The following is a 17,520-nucleotide window of genomic DNA, read 5'->3' on the forward strand; positions in this document are numbered from 1 at the left end:
AAATTGTTCAGTTTGCCTGTGGATTCAAGAACATGGTAAAACAGTGATTACAGTTCTGTATTTGTATGAGATTGTTTTTCTTATTTCCACCTATAAGTTCATAAAGCTGTAAGTACCATTAGATCCCCTTATTAGAATCATAGAATCAGAGAACGCTTAAGGTTGGAAGGGACCTCGGAGGTCATCGAGTCCAACCCCCCTGATCACGCAGGGTCACCTAGAGCACGTGGCACAGGGCTGCGTCCAAGCGGGTTTTAAAGATCTCCAGAGAAGGAGACTCCACAACCTCTCTGGGCAGCCTCTTCCAGGGCTCTGTCACCCTCACAGTTAAGAAGTGTTTCCTTAAGTTCCTGGGGAACTTTTGGTGCCTCAGTTTGTGGCTGTTTTCTCTAGTCCTGTCGCTGTTCACCACTGAAAAGAGGCCGCCCCCTCCTCCTCACTGCCTCCCTTGAGGTATTTATAGACACTGATCAGGTCCCCCCTCAGCCTTCCCTTCTCCAGGCTGAACAGGCCCAGCTCCCTCAGCCTTTGCTCATAGGGCAGATGTTCCAGGCCCCTGATCATCCTGGTAGCCCTGCGCTGGACTCTCTCCAGCAGCTCCACATCCCCCTCATACTGGGGAGCCCAGAACTGGACACAGTCTCCAGATGAGGCCTCACCAGGGCTGTGTATAGGGGGATGATCACCTCTCTCGACCTGCTGGAGGCGCTCTTCTTAATGCACTCCAGGATTCCGTTGGCCTTCTCGGCCACGAGGGAACACTGCTGTCTCATGGTCATCTTATCACCCACCACGACACTCTCCAGCATGTGGATTTGTTTTGGAGTGGCAAATCTCTTTCTAGTGATTTAGAAGCAACTGCATGAACATTAATTTCCCTTTATGATAAATTGTATAAAATATAACAAAATTACAACACAGTCTATCCAGTAGATAGAGTTCTTCAAGTTCATACTATAAAAATATTCTGTTTGATTTAAATGAAGGTCTGTTCTTCTACTCTCTCCAACTCTTCCTTGTCCTTCTATTAAATGCGGACTCCAACATCCTTCTCACTAATGCTATGTTTATAAGACAGAAAAAACTCCTTTGTTATTGTTTTATTCTTCTGTATAAATGACTTCCCTGTCTATATATACAGTTTTCTTCTTTTGCCATGAGAGACTTCTGCATAGTTGTTTGCTTGGTGCAAGCTGGTGATTTGCTGTTTTCTGCATTATAGTTCTCCCTCTCATAGCGGGGAGTAAACTGTAATGTATGTTTGTCATTCCTTTAATCACATCTTTACATTTCAGTGCAATAACTAACTGTGATTTTTCTGTCCTTAGCATTACTTGACATGGTAAGCCTTTCTCTTTTGCAAATTTTAACTGTCACTGAATCATACTTATTTACAAAACATTTATCAAACAGAAGTTTGCAACTGGAATATACAATAAAATTGTTCTTTTTCATGATAAAGTGTTTGCCATAAAACTAAATTGACTGACATATATCTTCTAGGAAAGGTAACTCAGGAGTTTTGGAAATCCTTTACAGTTTAGTTGTTCTCTGGTCACTGAAAGAGTGCTCTATACCCAGGTCTCTAACATCAATGCATCTGTAGAACAGAACACTTCCATCTTGGTAGTCTATTGATAGTCTGTTGGCATCACCTGCAGTACACTTAAGGCAACACAGCTGGAGACTGGTTCATCCAAGCCAGCTCTGCTAGATCTTTCAGCTTGCTTTGACATGTGGGTTATGAGACTTTCTCTCTTTTTCATGGATCTTTCAGGAATAGTCTTTTGTAATTGTTCTTTTTCCCTCAAGGTCCATCCAGTGGCCTTCCAAGGGCTCTCATTTTCTTTGCCCTATTGTAGGGAAGAACGGACAGCTGAAATTTCAGCCTAGTGATGGCTCCATATTTACAGCTCTGTTGCATCTGACCGTGCTAGTATTACTGAACGTGCAAGTGGCTTCATGAGGGAGGAGGCATGAATGAGCCAGCTGGAGTTCAGTAGAGAAAGGCTGAGGTAAAGCCATCAAAATGGGAAAGTAATGTATTTGTTGTGCATGTCTGCCAAACCAAGTTTTGAGGAACAGCAAGAGCACCAACAACGATAATATTCTGATAGTCTATTTTTACTCAATTAGATATTATACACACTATTCCACTGGCATCATAGGAACCTGTCTACTGTCACCCTATCCCATCCATCTTGCTGTTTTTGAAATCTGGTGCAGTATTTGCTTTCTTAAAATATTCTGTAGGTCTCCAGTATTCCAAGACTTTGAAAAAAGGTGAACCACAGGCAGTCAGGAATCTTCCTAGACTACACTTTGGGACTATGTGGTAAGAATGCTCTTTGTTAAGTATTAATATATTTTGTTTAGTAGCTATGTGTCACAAAGCAATTAGTCATATTTGCTGACAAAACATACAGTGTTCCTTCTTTCCAAACACAAAACTAACACTTTACTAGCACGCCTGCTTTAGTTGCATCATTCATAATTATTTTGTTATCTCAGGGAAGCAATGAACCTATCGATGATTTTTTGATATGCATTTCCTTTATATATGCTGCATATCATCACCTTGATAAGTAATGGTTTTCAATACTCTTTAAGTTATGATTTGTTTTGAAGGTTTTGTTTTTCACATTTTCCCATGTGATGTGCATTGTTTTCTCATATCCAACTGCTGTTTTCTTATCACCTCAGAAAGAGGTTGAGCTTTCAGCTAAAATGTGAAATTAGGACAGCTTATATCACACTGCTGAGATTTCCTTGACTTCAATGGGAGCAGATAGTCAAGTTGTTAGAGAAAACAAATTTTCTTAGCTCATCCTGAGCTTCCATTTAATGTTTATTTGTAGCATGCAACTAGGGTGTTGAGTCACTAAAGGCATATGGATGCTTCTTTGTCAATTAAAAAGCTTTTTTTTTTATCAACACTATTCTGGCTCAATCATTGCCTTGTACTTGCAGATACATAAGAAGCAATTTGCTTTCCTTTCACTTTGTATCTTTGCAACATAATCTGAGTGGGTTCTAGTCATTGCATCACATAGGGTCGAAATATTAAAACCATGTGAGAGTTGTATGTAATAGTTATTTAGAAAGTCTTTCACATGCTTCGGTAACATGTGGCTCCTCTGTATTTATTATAATGGGGATTCAGCTATGCTTGCCACTACAAATTTGTCTTTCCTTAATTTGTGTTTTCTTGACCTGACCTAAGAGTCATACTTGCCTTTGAAGTTAGTAGGTTTTTGTACCCGGTATCATGTTGCAATGGTGTTTTAATTTAGCATGTAATAGGATGTACTTACATAGCTGCCTATCTTGATCTTAAGAATGTTTCTTTCCTTACGCATTTCTGAAACACTTCCTTAAGAGGTTTTGCAATGGTTTCTTTAAAGTCTTTCCATATGGAGTTGTTAACACAGTTTAATCTTTGTGATCAGCCTTTTTGTGAGTAAGTAGCTGTGCTAGATTCCTTAATAGGTTTGTATTTTGCTCGATGGGAACATCTAGAAGAATAGCTTCATTCCTTTGCCTCCCTACCCCGAGTGTTCCCACTGTGGAGCTCCTAACACACTGGAAGCCTGTTGGAGCTCCCTGAGAAGCTGCTTTGTGTTGGAAGCATCTGAATGGACTTGTGCATCTGGTCTCTCTGGGAGCACACCCGTGGGCAGCTGGTGTGAGGCGTGAATGTTACGGCTACATCTGCCATGGTGCAACCGTGCAGGTTAGTACAGTGTCCGTGATTCCTGCCTGAGTGTGACCTTATCAAATACCGCTTACATGAGCTAGTAGGTGCCCCGGAAAGGCTGACATCCCCTGCCACCAGTGGCAACACACTATATAGGGCAAGATATGCTATTGCTGCCACGCACACCCCTTCAGATTACACAACAGGTCACAAGGCATGAAGTCAGTGTGGCAATGGTGCTTGGCGTGGCTCTGCACACGTGCAGAGATACTGTTCTCAGGAGATTTGGAGGTAGCAGGGCCCTCATCACTCAAGGAAGAGGTATCAGGAACCTTGGCACACTGAGATTAGCTAGAGCCAATGCATCACCTCATCCAGTGCTTCCTCTTCCTTCTCCACGCGCAGGAAGGATGGGTAACGTTCTCAGAGTTGGACACCTCTTCCCCCTCGAGTCCTACATCCCTCAGGATCCCTTTCACCCCAGTCTGGTTTTCTCCTCAGTACTTTCCTAACAAAGATAGCCACTTGCCCCTGGCCGCAGCACTGCAAGGGGCCAGCAGGAAGAGGGGAAGGGAGCCCAGGCTTGTAGGGCAGAATCTCTCATCTGCTTCTCTCCCAGTTGCTGGGTTATTTGGCAGTGCATCCAGTCTCTTGCAGCTCCACATCGGACATGAACTCTCATCTAGCAATGGCCTGTCCTATCCTGTGCTGGAACAAGGACAAGAGGGAATGGCCTCAGGTAGTGCCAGGGGAGGTTCAGGTTAGATATTAGGAAAAAAATCTACACCAAAAATGTACATGTCTGCTTCTGTCTGACAGCAGGAGATGTCTGTTCTTAGTAATAATAATAATAAAAATGAATTTAAAAAAAGAGCAGGAATAAAGCTTTTGGGAAAGTTGGATCTCCCTCTATGGCTACAAAGGTTGTCTGGACAATCCTGAGGGAAGATGTGTTGAAGCAGGAAAAACTTATGACACATCTAGGGAATGACATGAGGGGGCACATAGGATGAGACATAAAGGAGAGTGAGTGCCTAGGCTACAGAGGAACTGGAAAGGGCACGGAGAGAAACTGGAGAGGGTTATCAGGAGAACACACCTAATCTAGCTTTGATCATTTATTTACTCTTATCTGTCACTGCAATAAATCTTTGACTAATTATCTCCAATCTTTTCCTTGTATTAAAGCAATACTATTAAAATTAGCCTAGCTCAGTCCTTGATTGCAGTCTCAGATCTTTCTGATTGCAGTCTTAGACACTATCGGACTAGACAGGAAAAAAAGTCATGTATGAAATGACAGTCAGTTCACGGCAGAGTAACTTTCACTGTTCTGCATTTTACCTTTCTAATAGATGACCAGTTGACTGACAGACCCCACAAATGCCTGAGTGTGAATATCTAAGGGTGACATGGAATAATTTTTCTCCTCCTTGAGCTCCTACTCCTCCTAAATGTATCATCTGACTCGCAGGACTCTGACACACAGGCAGGGAGTGAATAACCTTCAGATAGATGATGCACACCTCTCCTCTCTGTTCTTCTCCTGGATATTCCCTTTTTGTCCCAAAATGTCTCAGGTGCTCAAGAAGCAGCTGCTTGCAGACTGGAATACTGTGGAAAACTGAACTTGATGTTCACCCAGAAATACTTGCACCCAACCATGAGCAGTCACTGTTTGGCCTGTGAGTTATTAGCAGCAGAAGTCCTTAGGCTGTCCAAAATTGAAATATGGAAGCTTGCACTCACAAAAGCTTAAAAAAAAAAAAAAAAAACTTCTTTTTTTTAATTATCTGAATGAATCCATGAGAAGTTTTTTTCGTTTGTATGCTAATAGAGTTTTGCCCAAGGGTGCTTTGTAGCTTCACTTTGCAACAGTGGAAATCACATGTTAACACACAACCAAGTTCTTCTGTATTAGGTTTCCTCAGCATTAGCAAGTTTGGGAACAAGTGAGTGAAGAAAATTAACTGGTTATTGAGGATAAGATTAATTCACCTACCTTTAGCTATTGAAAGTTGTGTCAAGTACAAGCTGAACATTTAGATGACTTCTACAACCAAATGAAAGAGATTTTAATAGAGATGGCCATAGTTATTACTTGACATTGCCATGTCTCCTTTTCTCCTCCATTCAATGCAGAAGGGACATAAATGACCAGCTTAGACCAAGTCTAACTTTTCAGTGACTAAATTTAGACAACACCAAGCTCCTCATCAGTGAGACTGAAAAAAAGACCATGTTAGCCTCAAAAGGAATGGTCCTTCATAGTGAAAATGAATTTGAACTAATTTAGGAAAAGCAATACCAGTGCCAGGTTTGAGACAAATGTACACCTGGCTGCCTCTGATTTGAGCTTAAAGAACAGGAATTTCATATTGCAAAGGTCTGAGTCAGGAATGAAGATTTAGGTGTTAGGCAACAAGCAGCTTTTAGTCACGTTCCTGAGGGATGTTGGGAGTTTTTCCTCTCCCCTCATTTCCTTTTGTCCTAAAACCAATGACATACGCAAATGAAAACCGGCTCTTGTGCAAAAGCCTCACACCCATTAACTTCCATATATTGCAGAAACAAGACCTGGAGCTAAGAGCCTTTGTGGGGTACGATTACAATGAAATTGTATCCAAAGTTCCATTTCCTCCATTGTGACACTGTATTTCTATAGGCTTAATCAAGAACACTGCTAATAGCAGAAAAAACAGAAAATGGGCATGCTTTTGTATGTACATACATTTTTCTGTAAACTGTTTCTGGTCAATATTTTTACAGAAAAGAAAGAAAAAAAGTGCTTTTTTTCAAAAAGCTAAGCAAAGCATTGTTCAAGAAGTCTGGAAGAGTCTTGTGACCATTGCTCAGGAAAACCTTCATGTGAAGGTTCATGACTATCATGACTATGTCATGATATGTCATGACTATGGAAGGTATCATGACTATCCTTTATCTAGTGTAATTTATCTCATTTTGGTTTCAGTTAGACAGCCTCACTTCCATCAATAAGCCTTGACATGAGGCAGATGAGAAAGAGGGTTCCTAGCAAACTTTGCACAGTATGAATGCTGAAGTGCATGATGTTATTTTAATAAACAGATATAGAAAATGTAGATATAAATTTTAACACAAGAAATTAAACCTTTGCAATTATGGGATGTTTCAGGCACGATGATCAAGCTGCTGTCACTAAGGAAATTAAGAAATGTAGGTAATGAGTTGGAATGCTGGAAGTGACTGGGTTTGTGTCTAGTTTCTGTCAGCCAGGGTTCTTGTACAACACTCACCCCCACACTCAGTGTGACCATGATTTCACACTTATGCACATTTCTAATAAGAAGCATCATGCCATGTCATCCGATTAATTTCAAATCCTTTCATATGCGTGGCTGAAAATCATTTGGGAGAATTTTCAGCACACATATATGTATGTGTTATGTTAACAGCTTAGTGCAGTTAGCGTAAGGAATTAGAAAAAAATGAGCCTTGCAGAGGCCTGATGCTCCTGAATGCTGAACACATGCAGATCTTCACTCCACAGAAGGTTCATAACATGAGCAGGCTCGGCCCGTTAAATTCTGATAATCTGCCAAAAACGCCCTGCCAGCTGGTGATTTAAGAAGTTGCTTAGGTATCTGGGTTTTTAAAATTTTTTTTTCATAATAAAATGATAGTGCTGAATTATTGCAAAACAAAATGAAAAAGCATGAAAAAGCTGGATTTCCTAAAATTTAGAATTGTCTTAGGTTTTTTGAAATGTTTCACCATTTTTTTAAGGTGAAAAATTTGAATCTGATTTAAATAAGTTAAAATGTATATTCTATTAAAATTAAAAACAAGAAATAAATACAAGATTTCAAATAGAAAAGTGGTACATTACATTTTAGGGAAAAATGTTACTTATTCATTTTTTTTTCTTTTATTTATTTTGCGGTAGAATATTATAAAAATAACACATGAACACAAACCATTATTAGATGGCATTTTTCAATAGAAACATATTTCTTCAGGAAAAGGCCTTCTATCTCTATACCTGAATGTCCTCCTTCCTATTGATCCTCCTTTTTTTTTTTCTCTCTTTTCCTCTTTCCTTAAGCCTTTTCAGCATTTATGTTCTCAAGAAGGATGGTGCTTTCCTCCATTTTCTCTAAGCATATATTGCAACATTATTTAGATCTCCAAGACTGCACTTCAGCTCCAAACAAAAGGTTTGTTGTCATTTAAAAAGTGCCTTGGTAGTTTCTAAGGCAAAGAGATATTCCTTGCTGCTCCTGATGGACATCTCCCTTGTGGAGAGAACAGTATGTACCATTTCCTAGGGTCTTTGCACAGGAACACTTGGTAGATAGATCAATCAAAACCTTATTCTGTCTTTTAGATTATCACGGCCAGACTGTGTAGATCATATCTACCAGAACATCAACCAGATTATCCCCTTTGTTACATTGACGAAGGCCCCTGGCTGGAAACGGTTTGCTGTGACTGCTCTGCTCAGCCTCAGGAACTGCAGATGAATGCTCCCAACTGGCAACAGACTCCTACTTAGTAAAAGCAAAGTGGGTGGCAAATTTTCCTCTTTCAGAAATTCCAGAGGGGTGGAGCTCTGACTCAGTGTAATAAAACACCCGTTCAGCAGCTTCTGCCGCTCGGGAGTCCTGTAAATATGTTTCAGGAGGAACTGGGAGCTGTTGAGCTGCATCCACAGGTGTCTGCTGCAACACCTGCTTTTAATGCAGCAGCAATCCCAATGGCATCATCTGCTGCCTTCTGCCAGGTAAGAGGGGAACAGAATGAGCCTGGCAAGATTCTCTGAGAATTTGATTCAGATTTGTCCCTGGAGGATTGCTTAAGCCCATCCTTATCTGTAAGGCATAACTCTGCAAGAAGAAAGGATTGTCCTTCCTTGGCTATCTGCAGATACCTGGGGTCCATAACTTTTTATATTGTGTAGAAACAACTGCCACTGTTCTGGCACGTTCATTTTACTTATTGCTTTGCTGATATGAGTAATGAGGGAAAACAAATTACTTGGGTACTCAGTGTACCAGAGGTATCACAGTGGAAGTTCATGAGCAGTAACCCTACAAATTAGAGACATAAAATAAAACTGAAAAAAAGGTCTCTGTTTTTCATCCTTTGTTTTTCCCACCTGAACAGGATTCAAGCAGCAAAACAAGTTCCTTGGAAAATGAAGAAAGAAAATGGATAATTCAGCATGGAACACAGCACGATATTCATGCTAAGGTACTACCTTCAGCAAACTGAAAATGGGAGGGACTAAAACTGTTATGAAATTTTTGGAGAAGTGCAAAAACTTCTTCCCAGATTTGGTTAATACCAAAGATTCACATTTAGGAAGAAAACTTTATGGATGAAAATTCTCTTTAGCTGAAACACCTTAATTCCATTATCCTTTTATCCATTCCTTTGTTTCTTTGTATAAAGTGTATTATATCTTCTTGGTTTATTATTTAGAGTAAATCCTTGGGGGGAAATGTATTTGAATTACTATTAAAATGGGATTTGGGTCTTCTTTTAATACTGTCCACCTTTACTAACTTTAATGGAGTTTTAGTTGAGCATGTATGGAGAATGTTGCCAGCACCAGCTAGTCAGAGGATAGCAGTTGGTGACCTTCTGGATTTCAGCCATAAATATCAGAGTCCAGAATAAACGCCCATTTTGCTCACTGTGCAAGTCATCATAACAGAGAGACAACAACTCTATTAGACTTAACAAGGCCTGACACAGAGCTGTATTTGTGTCTAACCTGGACCACTTTTATTGGTGATGATTTTTCTCTCCGTTCTTGACCAGTTTACAAATAGTTGTACTTTGAGAGGCTGATCTCAAAGTAAAACTGGATCATTCCAAAGAAAAAGTTAACTTAGATTTAATAATGTCTTAAATGGAAGGCAATTCGAGCATCTCTAGCTGATAGGAGACCTCAAAATTTAATTTTGTGTTTGTAATAAATGTTCAAAATCTATAGAAAATTACAAACAATAATTTGTTTCCTTATTTATATCACTAACTTGTCAAAATTATTCTAACAAGGATAGTAGTTTGAGAGCTTCTACAGGTGGAAATTAGGGCAGAAATTTGGTGACAAATTATTAGTGGATTGTGAAATTTGATGTAAATGGCAAAGTAGCAGAACCAGTGCTGACAGGGCATTTAGGTATTCAAAATTTGTTCTGTGTATGCACACTAAAGGTAAGAAAGAGCTCAGGCAGGAAGAGCAACTACTGGGGAGTGTAAGGGCCCAATCTCTATATCGTTTCTTCGATCATTTACGGTATCCACACAGAGCTTGTTTTTTGCTTTACAACATCTAGGGCTAAAAACACTCAGTACCTCTTTATCACTAACATATTTATATGTATATAAAGATAGATAGAATACAACATATGCTTTTGAATATATAAAATGTAATATGTAAAGAATATGAGATCAAAAGTGCCATGATATGGAGATAGAGTATTCTATCTACAGCTTTAATTCTTCATTCTTGTCCTAACTTAATTTTCCTCAGGAAATACTTATTTTCCTTCTTCCAGGAGTTATGCCTGGTTATCCCCAACAGTGTTTAACAGCCAAGGCCTTCTTTGCCTCCTGTCTTTTGAGCTTTCTCTCTTCTGTGATAAGACCTGGTAGAAAACTGACATCAAAGGCATGGGCTTGTGTGAACTGGCCAATTCCTGCCTCTTGCCAGCATCAGATTTCCTGGGCAGCTTTGAGCAATCCTTGATTTTTTGCTTGCCACAACCTGACATCCACAACAAGAGGATAATCATTAGTAGAGAGGTGTTGTAAAGGATAAGATGCTTGTAGCAGCCCTTGAGTCCAAAGCCCGGATTGAGTAAGCAGGTGCAAAGCTCTCCTTAATGCCATTGCTTAAATATTTGCCCAAGTATTTGCCTCAGTTTGATTTCTAAGAGGACTTTGCATAACTGTGTGATAAACTAAATAGTTGGTTGGGCTGGTTTTAGAAAAACATGCCCAGAGGTTGTTGCATGGTATTGACCGTGACTCTAAAATAGTAATAGCCATCTTGCCTATCTACAATTCAAAACTAAATATCCTTTATTGCTTTATATTCAGACAATGCACTGATGTTATGAGATCTCCTTCATATTTCAAAATTGCTGAGAATTTCAACTGAGCACCTCTGTAGATCTCTCTAGGTGTCCTGAGCTTACAGCTTGAATTTTAGCATGTCAGACATGAGTAAAGGGAGGATGAAACATAGTGAATAAATCTCATAAATGTTTATGAGTAAGCCAGCCCATAATTATACCAAATCTAGTAACTTTATCACTAGATTTTTTTTTGTGAATTGCATTTCTCAGACTCCTGCAGTTTAATTTGTCATTTACGTAGCTGCAAAAACCTGTGACATTTTTCTTGATAAAATATCAACTTTAAAAAACTACTGGCTCACCAGCTGCAGAACATTCACATTTGCAATGGCGTATAGTAATGCAAAGAACAAAAAACTGGCAAGTGTGAACTCAAGGTAAGTAGTATGAACAGTGAGTGGGGCACCACATGAGGTACCGTGGGTCCTCATGACTTAAAAACAATGCATTCTTTTAAAGTACCAAGAACTGTTCCTGACTCAATATGGAATGAAAAATCTTCTGATGGGGAAAAAAAAAACAAACAAAAATTATTTTAATCATTATCTCTTGTGACTAGTTAGATTACTGGCTTTCTGAATTGATTATTTTTCTTGAAAATGATTATCATCAGCAGCAACACATTGTTGCTTTCTGATTTGTTAGACTTTGGCTTTGTTTAAGGCGTTACAGTAATGCAATCCTTCCAGTGATGACCTTAGAGGAAAGGGGGAATTAGGTGATTTCCATTGATGAAGTCATTGACTTGAGCTTCAGTTACAAGATGTCATTTTGCTCACAGAATTTTCTGGAGTGGCTTTTATGGCCAGCGAGGAAGCACTATATGGAGTAGTTTTTCATTCACTGCCTTCTCTAAAGGGAGACAGTTCTCATGTTCATTTGTCTCAGAGAGTTGCCTCAACACAGAGCCAGCTGTCCTCTCCAAGGGCATTGTTGTCTCCAGTGATGATGAGGGGAAATGGAGTATTGCTTCTCCTTTGATGTCCTAAAGAGGAGTCAAAAATGTATCCTATCTCTTTTTTGTTTGTGTGTTCGCTTGATTCAGAAGGCCTTTGGAGGATTCTGAAGGGCAATATGGTCATCTAAGGGTTGTACTGAGAGAAAGCAAAACAAGTTTGGAACACTGACCAGTTCTGAGGGCTATGAAAAGACTTCCATAATGAATAGAAATGCTCAGATTTGAGGGAAAAACTAATATTTTCATTATTCCTTTAAATTTAGAGTTCTCACTACTTTGGTGAGCAGGCTAAACCTAAAAGGAATTTTGCTGCAAAACCACACTCACAGAATGAGCAGAGTGAGGCTAAGGGAAACAGTCTCTGTTTCTCAACTTCACTTGCTTGACTGCTTATTCTTTACTGTGAAACACTCCTACTGAATGCACCTTCCAGGTTTGTGTTGCTCTCTTTTATCTCTCTTGCTAATTCCTTGAATGTTCTTCATTTTTTTTTCAGTGCCTTCCATGTAGATGCATCCTCACAGAATCTTCTGTCTTTCTACTTCTTAAAAAGTCATGCTAGTTTATATATGAGTCTCTGACAGTCTGAAACTTGTAGCTTCCAAAATGTTCATTGACAGAATGATGCCACAAGCTTTCACTAAATAAGGCTAAGAGATCATCAAAATTAAATGCAATTCCCTTTGCTCTGTCGTTTATATTTCCTAAAATATTTCTGCTGATGTCTTTTTTTTCCTGCTTCTGAAAAAAAGAAACAAACAAAAAAACAAGCCCAATGGATATGTAGTTTTCTTGAAAAACAAAGCAAAGCAGATTCAGTTAAGCCAGCACAGAGGGATTCCTTTCTGATGAAAAAGGAGTGGGCTACCACAATGGCTAAGAAATAATGTGGAGGTGACTCAGCTCTGATCCTTATAATGTGGAGATCTTGCTTTCCTAGTTTTAAACAAACAGTTTTAAATAAAATATAAATAAATGAAATGTTCTTCACCTTACCTCAGGCTTTATGCATCAGCTGTTAGTTTCCTTATTTGTCTGGTGTATAACTATAAGCACAGCAAAATGCAAATATATCTTCTATTTCTTGTAGCACGATCAAGAGAATGTGCTTATTCAGCACTGAATAGACATGTTGTTGTTTTGGGTGTGTTTATGTACCTTATAGAAAAAAGCACTAGAATTTTAATTAGCCAATTCATCAAAAGTATTTTGAAACTATGATTCCTGATTACAAGATAGAGCTCATGCACAAAGTTTTATGGTTATTTAAAATATCGGTTAATTTATAATGTATCCTATACACTATTAAGTTACTTGGCATTTTCTCAAGAAGTCCATCTTTTTCATCAGAGAATTTCAGAGCTTAACAACTACAATTTTTTTTGCAAATTCTTTTTGTTACTTTCATGTCCTTTATCTTCATAGAGAGAAAATTTGGTGGGTTAAGCTAAACTTTGTCATGATGAATTTCCTATGGTCCAATGCTTTACACACTTCAGTTGATGTTCTTTCTTGTCCCACTGATTTCCTGTACTTGGACCATTTTAGCAGTCTTTGAAAAAAAAGTGCTAAAAAAGCGAATCACAATAGCAGCACTGGTGAATATTTCACTTGTTCTCACTTCACCTCAGAGTTTTCTCCTGTTCTTTTAAATTAAAGTGTCTCAGAAAATAGATAATACCATCTTTTACCAGCATTCCTCCACCTTCACTTCAGATTTTTTTTTTCCTCAAATTTTGGGGCCATTAGCATTTGGGGCCAAAGCAATGGTGGTTTTCCTTCTTGCTCTTTCCAGTAGCCCTCTAGGACTGATTTATCCTCTTCTCTCAGTCTGTTCTGTAGAAGTGTAGGGCAAATCTAGTTCCTCTCTGTGAAAGTTTTTGACTTATTGACTAAAGTATTTTGATTATTCTTTCCCAGTCACAGACTCCCAACAGTCATGTGTGCTCCAACTACAGAAAGCTTTACCCATTTTCTGCATCTTTCTGATGATGTTATAATTTCTGGTGCTGAGTGATGGATATATTTCTAAAGATGTAAACCCATACAGCATATATGACTTAGCATAACTTTCACAGACCCAATTGGTTAGGCCTGACATCTTCCATAGGAATTTAAAGATTTCCTTCTTTGAGATGGGTTGTAGTCAAAACTGTGTATTCTGTTATACTGTCCTAAGCCTTAAGAACTCATCTCTAAACATCTCATACTACAATCATGATTCTACCTTTTAAAAGATTTCAAAAGGTTCCCCTCATGTGGCTTTTCTTCCACTCATCCAAGAATTTAACTCAAAGCAGAAGCTTTTGTGTAGGCTTTCAGTACAACACAGGCCGTTGATCAATAACAAATCCAAATCAGGGTGTTTCTGATCTGTTAATTCACTGAAGTGTTGTCATATTGGAAATGAGTAATCACATGTATCCTAGGTGATCTGATGTAGCTGGATAACTGACCTTTCTCAGCAGTATTTATCCTCTGTCTCCACTTTCCTATTTACCCTTTCCTTCTCCCATTTCTGCTGTATGCTTAGGTGGTTGCAGACTTCAGCTGTTGATTAAGTTTGCAGACAAAGCGCATTTTGTTGCTGATCATGTTTCTGCTCTGATGTGCTTTGGAAGAGATACCTTCAGTAGAACCCAAGTTTCTTTCTGTGTTTGTATAGCATTAAAATAAATACAGATGTCCCAAACTTTAAAGCTTATGCACATCTCCTCTGTTATTTTTCTGCAGAAAGAAACATCACCGTACTGCCTGCTCACTGTAAGAATCATACAGATGAGAAATGCTCCTCGGGCAGATTTTTGTAAGTACCAGATTTTTCTTAGTGGGTATACAATTCTAAGATTTCCAGATCAGGCCCTGCTTGTGCTTGTCACTGTACAGATATAAAACACCAAAATCTTACTTGCCAAGGATTCACAATCCAAGACAAGTTCTACCATAGAACTACCACACCTGTTTCAGTTCCTTCATGCTACTTTTGCTTGAGAACCCATCAGTTTTTCCCCTCATAAGACTGACTCAGACCAGCTTCCTTTCTCAGCATCAGGCAGACAGGATCCACAAAAATCCCTGTTCCAAAGATGGATCTTTCCATGAGGAAGCAGGTCATTGGGCAGACTTTGAGGAAAGATGGGAATATGGCAGGATGCCTTATTTTCTCCAATAAAGCTGCTTAAATTCCTTGGATAATTAATAGAGGCAACATTTTTAGCCTAAATTCTACCACTACTTTTTAGTCAAAACACTAGCCCTAGCTTTTATGTGCATCTTTTAAAGGAACAATATTCTACACAGAAAAATTCTCACAGGGATTTCATTATTGTGAATTTTCTAATCAAATAAAGTGTTTCATTCACCTGGTCTATAATACTGACTTGCAGAGAATATAAAAAGTATAAAAAAAGAAGGTCAAAATAACGTCTGTAGTACTTCACAACAACAAAAAACTATATACATTTGAAAGCACTTATCTTTGTTCCTTTGAACTGCTAATTTATTTTTCTTTTGCTATAATCTTTGATGTAGAACAAGGGTTGAAAGAAAAGATAAGAACCATTATTCACTAAGGGATTACGCAAAGTAGAATGCTGTTGTGTTCTGACAAAATAGGTCTACTGTTGTAACCCTGATTTCCACCTTGAGGACATAGGGAATCAAAGAAAATTTTGCATAATAACCTGCAGAGGATATAGAACTGTTAGAAACCTTCCTGTTGTTTCTCATTATCATCAAAATGTACATCATTGGACTAGAATTCAAAGTATGTGTGTTCAAGTTTCTAGCTCTGCCAACAGCCTTCTTGTGCGAGTTTAAGGAAGTCATCTGAATACTTGGTTCCTCTGCTCCAGCATCTATAGAGAACACAGCTAACAAAATATGTTTTCCCACATAACACTGATAGAAAAGATGGGGGAAAAAAAGTATGTACGTCTTTTTTAAAGGAAAAATTTCTTATTATGATAAAGCAATATTGAATAGCTCTTGGTTGACTGAGCAACATCCATCTTGTGCTCTGAAGGAGGCTGGAGTCTTGTAGAAAAAATAGGTGATCAAGTAATTGGAATACCTTAGTGCAATGCACACACAGATCTTGTAGTTTTTGAGTGCTTGCTTTTGCATAGACACCAGTGTTCTCTTTATTTAATGTTTTCTATTTTGTTAGAATCACAAATATTTCAAGTATCAGAAAACTACAACAGCTAAACATACTACCTTTAGCTGAGAAGAACTTCAAGATTGTCATCTACCACCCTCAATTACAAGTCTCAGCAATATGATCTCTTCCTCTAGAAAACTGAGTATTAACATCTGATGCATACGCCATCAGACTGTGAGGTATCAGTGGGAGACAGATAATTTTGCAATTATTTATTTTGGCTTTCCCTAGGTTTCCTTCTTCCAAGGAGCAAATCCAGGAACAAATTACCTTTCCAAACAAGTGTAGCAGCTTCTAAAACTTCTTTTCTCCATTACTGTGTAGGCTTCTCATGTTTCTAAACATGTGATTTTATAAACTTGTTCACGTTTCTATCCACCACTGCTTGACAAAATGAGTTTCATATTTCCTTGATTACTCTTGATTCAATGTAGATACCTTAGCAGTTAGTACTTTGTTTGTTTGTTTTTTTAATATATATTTTTCCTTAACTTATTTGACAAATCCTGACTTCAGGGTACACTGCTTTCTATGTACTTCCATTGACATTCCTCACTATAGTGAGGAAGACAGAGCTTGATCCTGGCTCTTTTTGTATACGTGTATCTCAAGAGTTGTGGGACTAGTGTTTTGCAAGCCTGGGATAGTCCCATCTTATCCTGAAATCTCATACCACACCTCTGCCTGTAGACAACACGCTGGCGGAGCCCAGCAGTGATTGCATCTGTTTACAAACAAGGGTGAAATGAATTTCCCCCCCACAAATTCACCCCACTCCTGCTCAATAAACCAATTAGCTCATTTTATATTCCTACTGCCACACTACTGCTTTTGTGGGCTCCTTGTTACTTATGTAACCCAAGTAACGTTCAGCTCTTATGTTTGCTTAGTGCTTCATACAACTGGTTTCTAGCTCATCATTACTATGCAAATGGTATTCACAAGCCCACAAGATCTAATTAATTTTCACTCTATGTCTAGCTGACCTTTATGCCAATTTGTAATAGGAGGTGACAAACAAACACAAATTTATGGTACTCCCTGATTTTATGGGGACACTATAGAGGCATTAAGATAAGATCTCTTTTACTCATACCACTGTCTTGCCATTGATGACTGTCATCACCGTGCTTTAATATATGTGCCCAGTTACACTGGGGAAGAGGTGGGAATGATGGTATGCAAGCAATTTGGGTGAAGTTTGGGTGAACTTGGGTGAACTAGGACTGCATAGCCTGGTGCCTACTTTGCATTGGTAACTATGTAAGAGTAAATACCTCCTCCAGTGCATTTCTTTCCTTAAAAAAGGAGGAGAAGAGCATGGTGGTACACCTTCTGTCACACTTTTCCTTAAAGATATGAGTGATTTCTGGCTACACAGAGTGGCATCCAGCCTAGTCCACCTTCACTGCCATTAGCATTTATTCCCTATTCCATGGCAGTGCCTAAAGTGCAGTCACAGATGAACCTCTCACTGCACTTATCCCCATGGGCAAATACATGAATAATGACAGCATCTGCCTTATCTAGCAGGTCTAAAGTTGAAGCACTAAGAGAGGGGAAAGATCTCTCT

General features: G+C 38.8%; 1 protein-coding gene across 1 annotated transcript in view; it reads left to right on the top strand.

Annotated features, from left to right (window-relative positions):
- Positions 1 to 4,367: 4,367 nt before the first annotated feature.
- LOC112942469 (cytosolic phospholipase A2 epsilon-like) overlaps positions 4,368 to 17,520 on the top strand; it is a 33,359-nt gene continuing 20,206 nt past the window's right edge. Inside the window, exons 1-3 of the mRNA XM_026033410.1 lie at positions 4,368 to 4,457; positions 8,268 to 8,459; positions 14,519 to 14,591. Of these exons, the coding sequence (XP_025889195.1) occupies positions 4,368 to 4,457; positions 8,268 to 8,459; positions 14,519 to 14,591 (355 nt within the window). The remainder of the gene's footprint in view (positions 4,458 to 8,267; positions 8,460 to 14,518; positions 14,592 to 17,520) is intronic.

This window comes from Nothoprocta perdicaria, unplaced genomic scaffold, assembly GCF_003342845.1.
Source record: "Nothoprocta perdicaria isolate Ctin4 unplaced genomic scaffold, notPer1 scaffold_129, whole genome shotgun sequence".
NCBI lineage: Eukaryota > Metazoa > Chordata > Aves > Tinamiformes > Tinamidae > Nothoprocta > Nothoprocta perdicaria.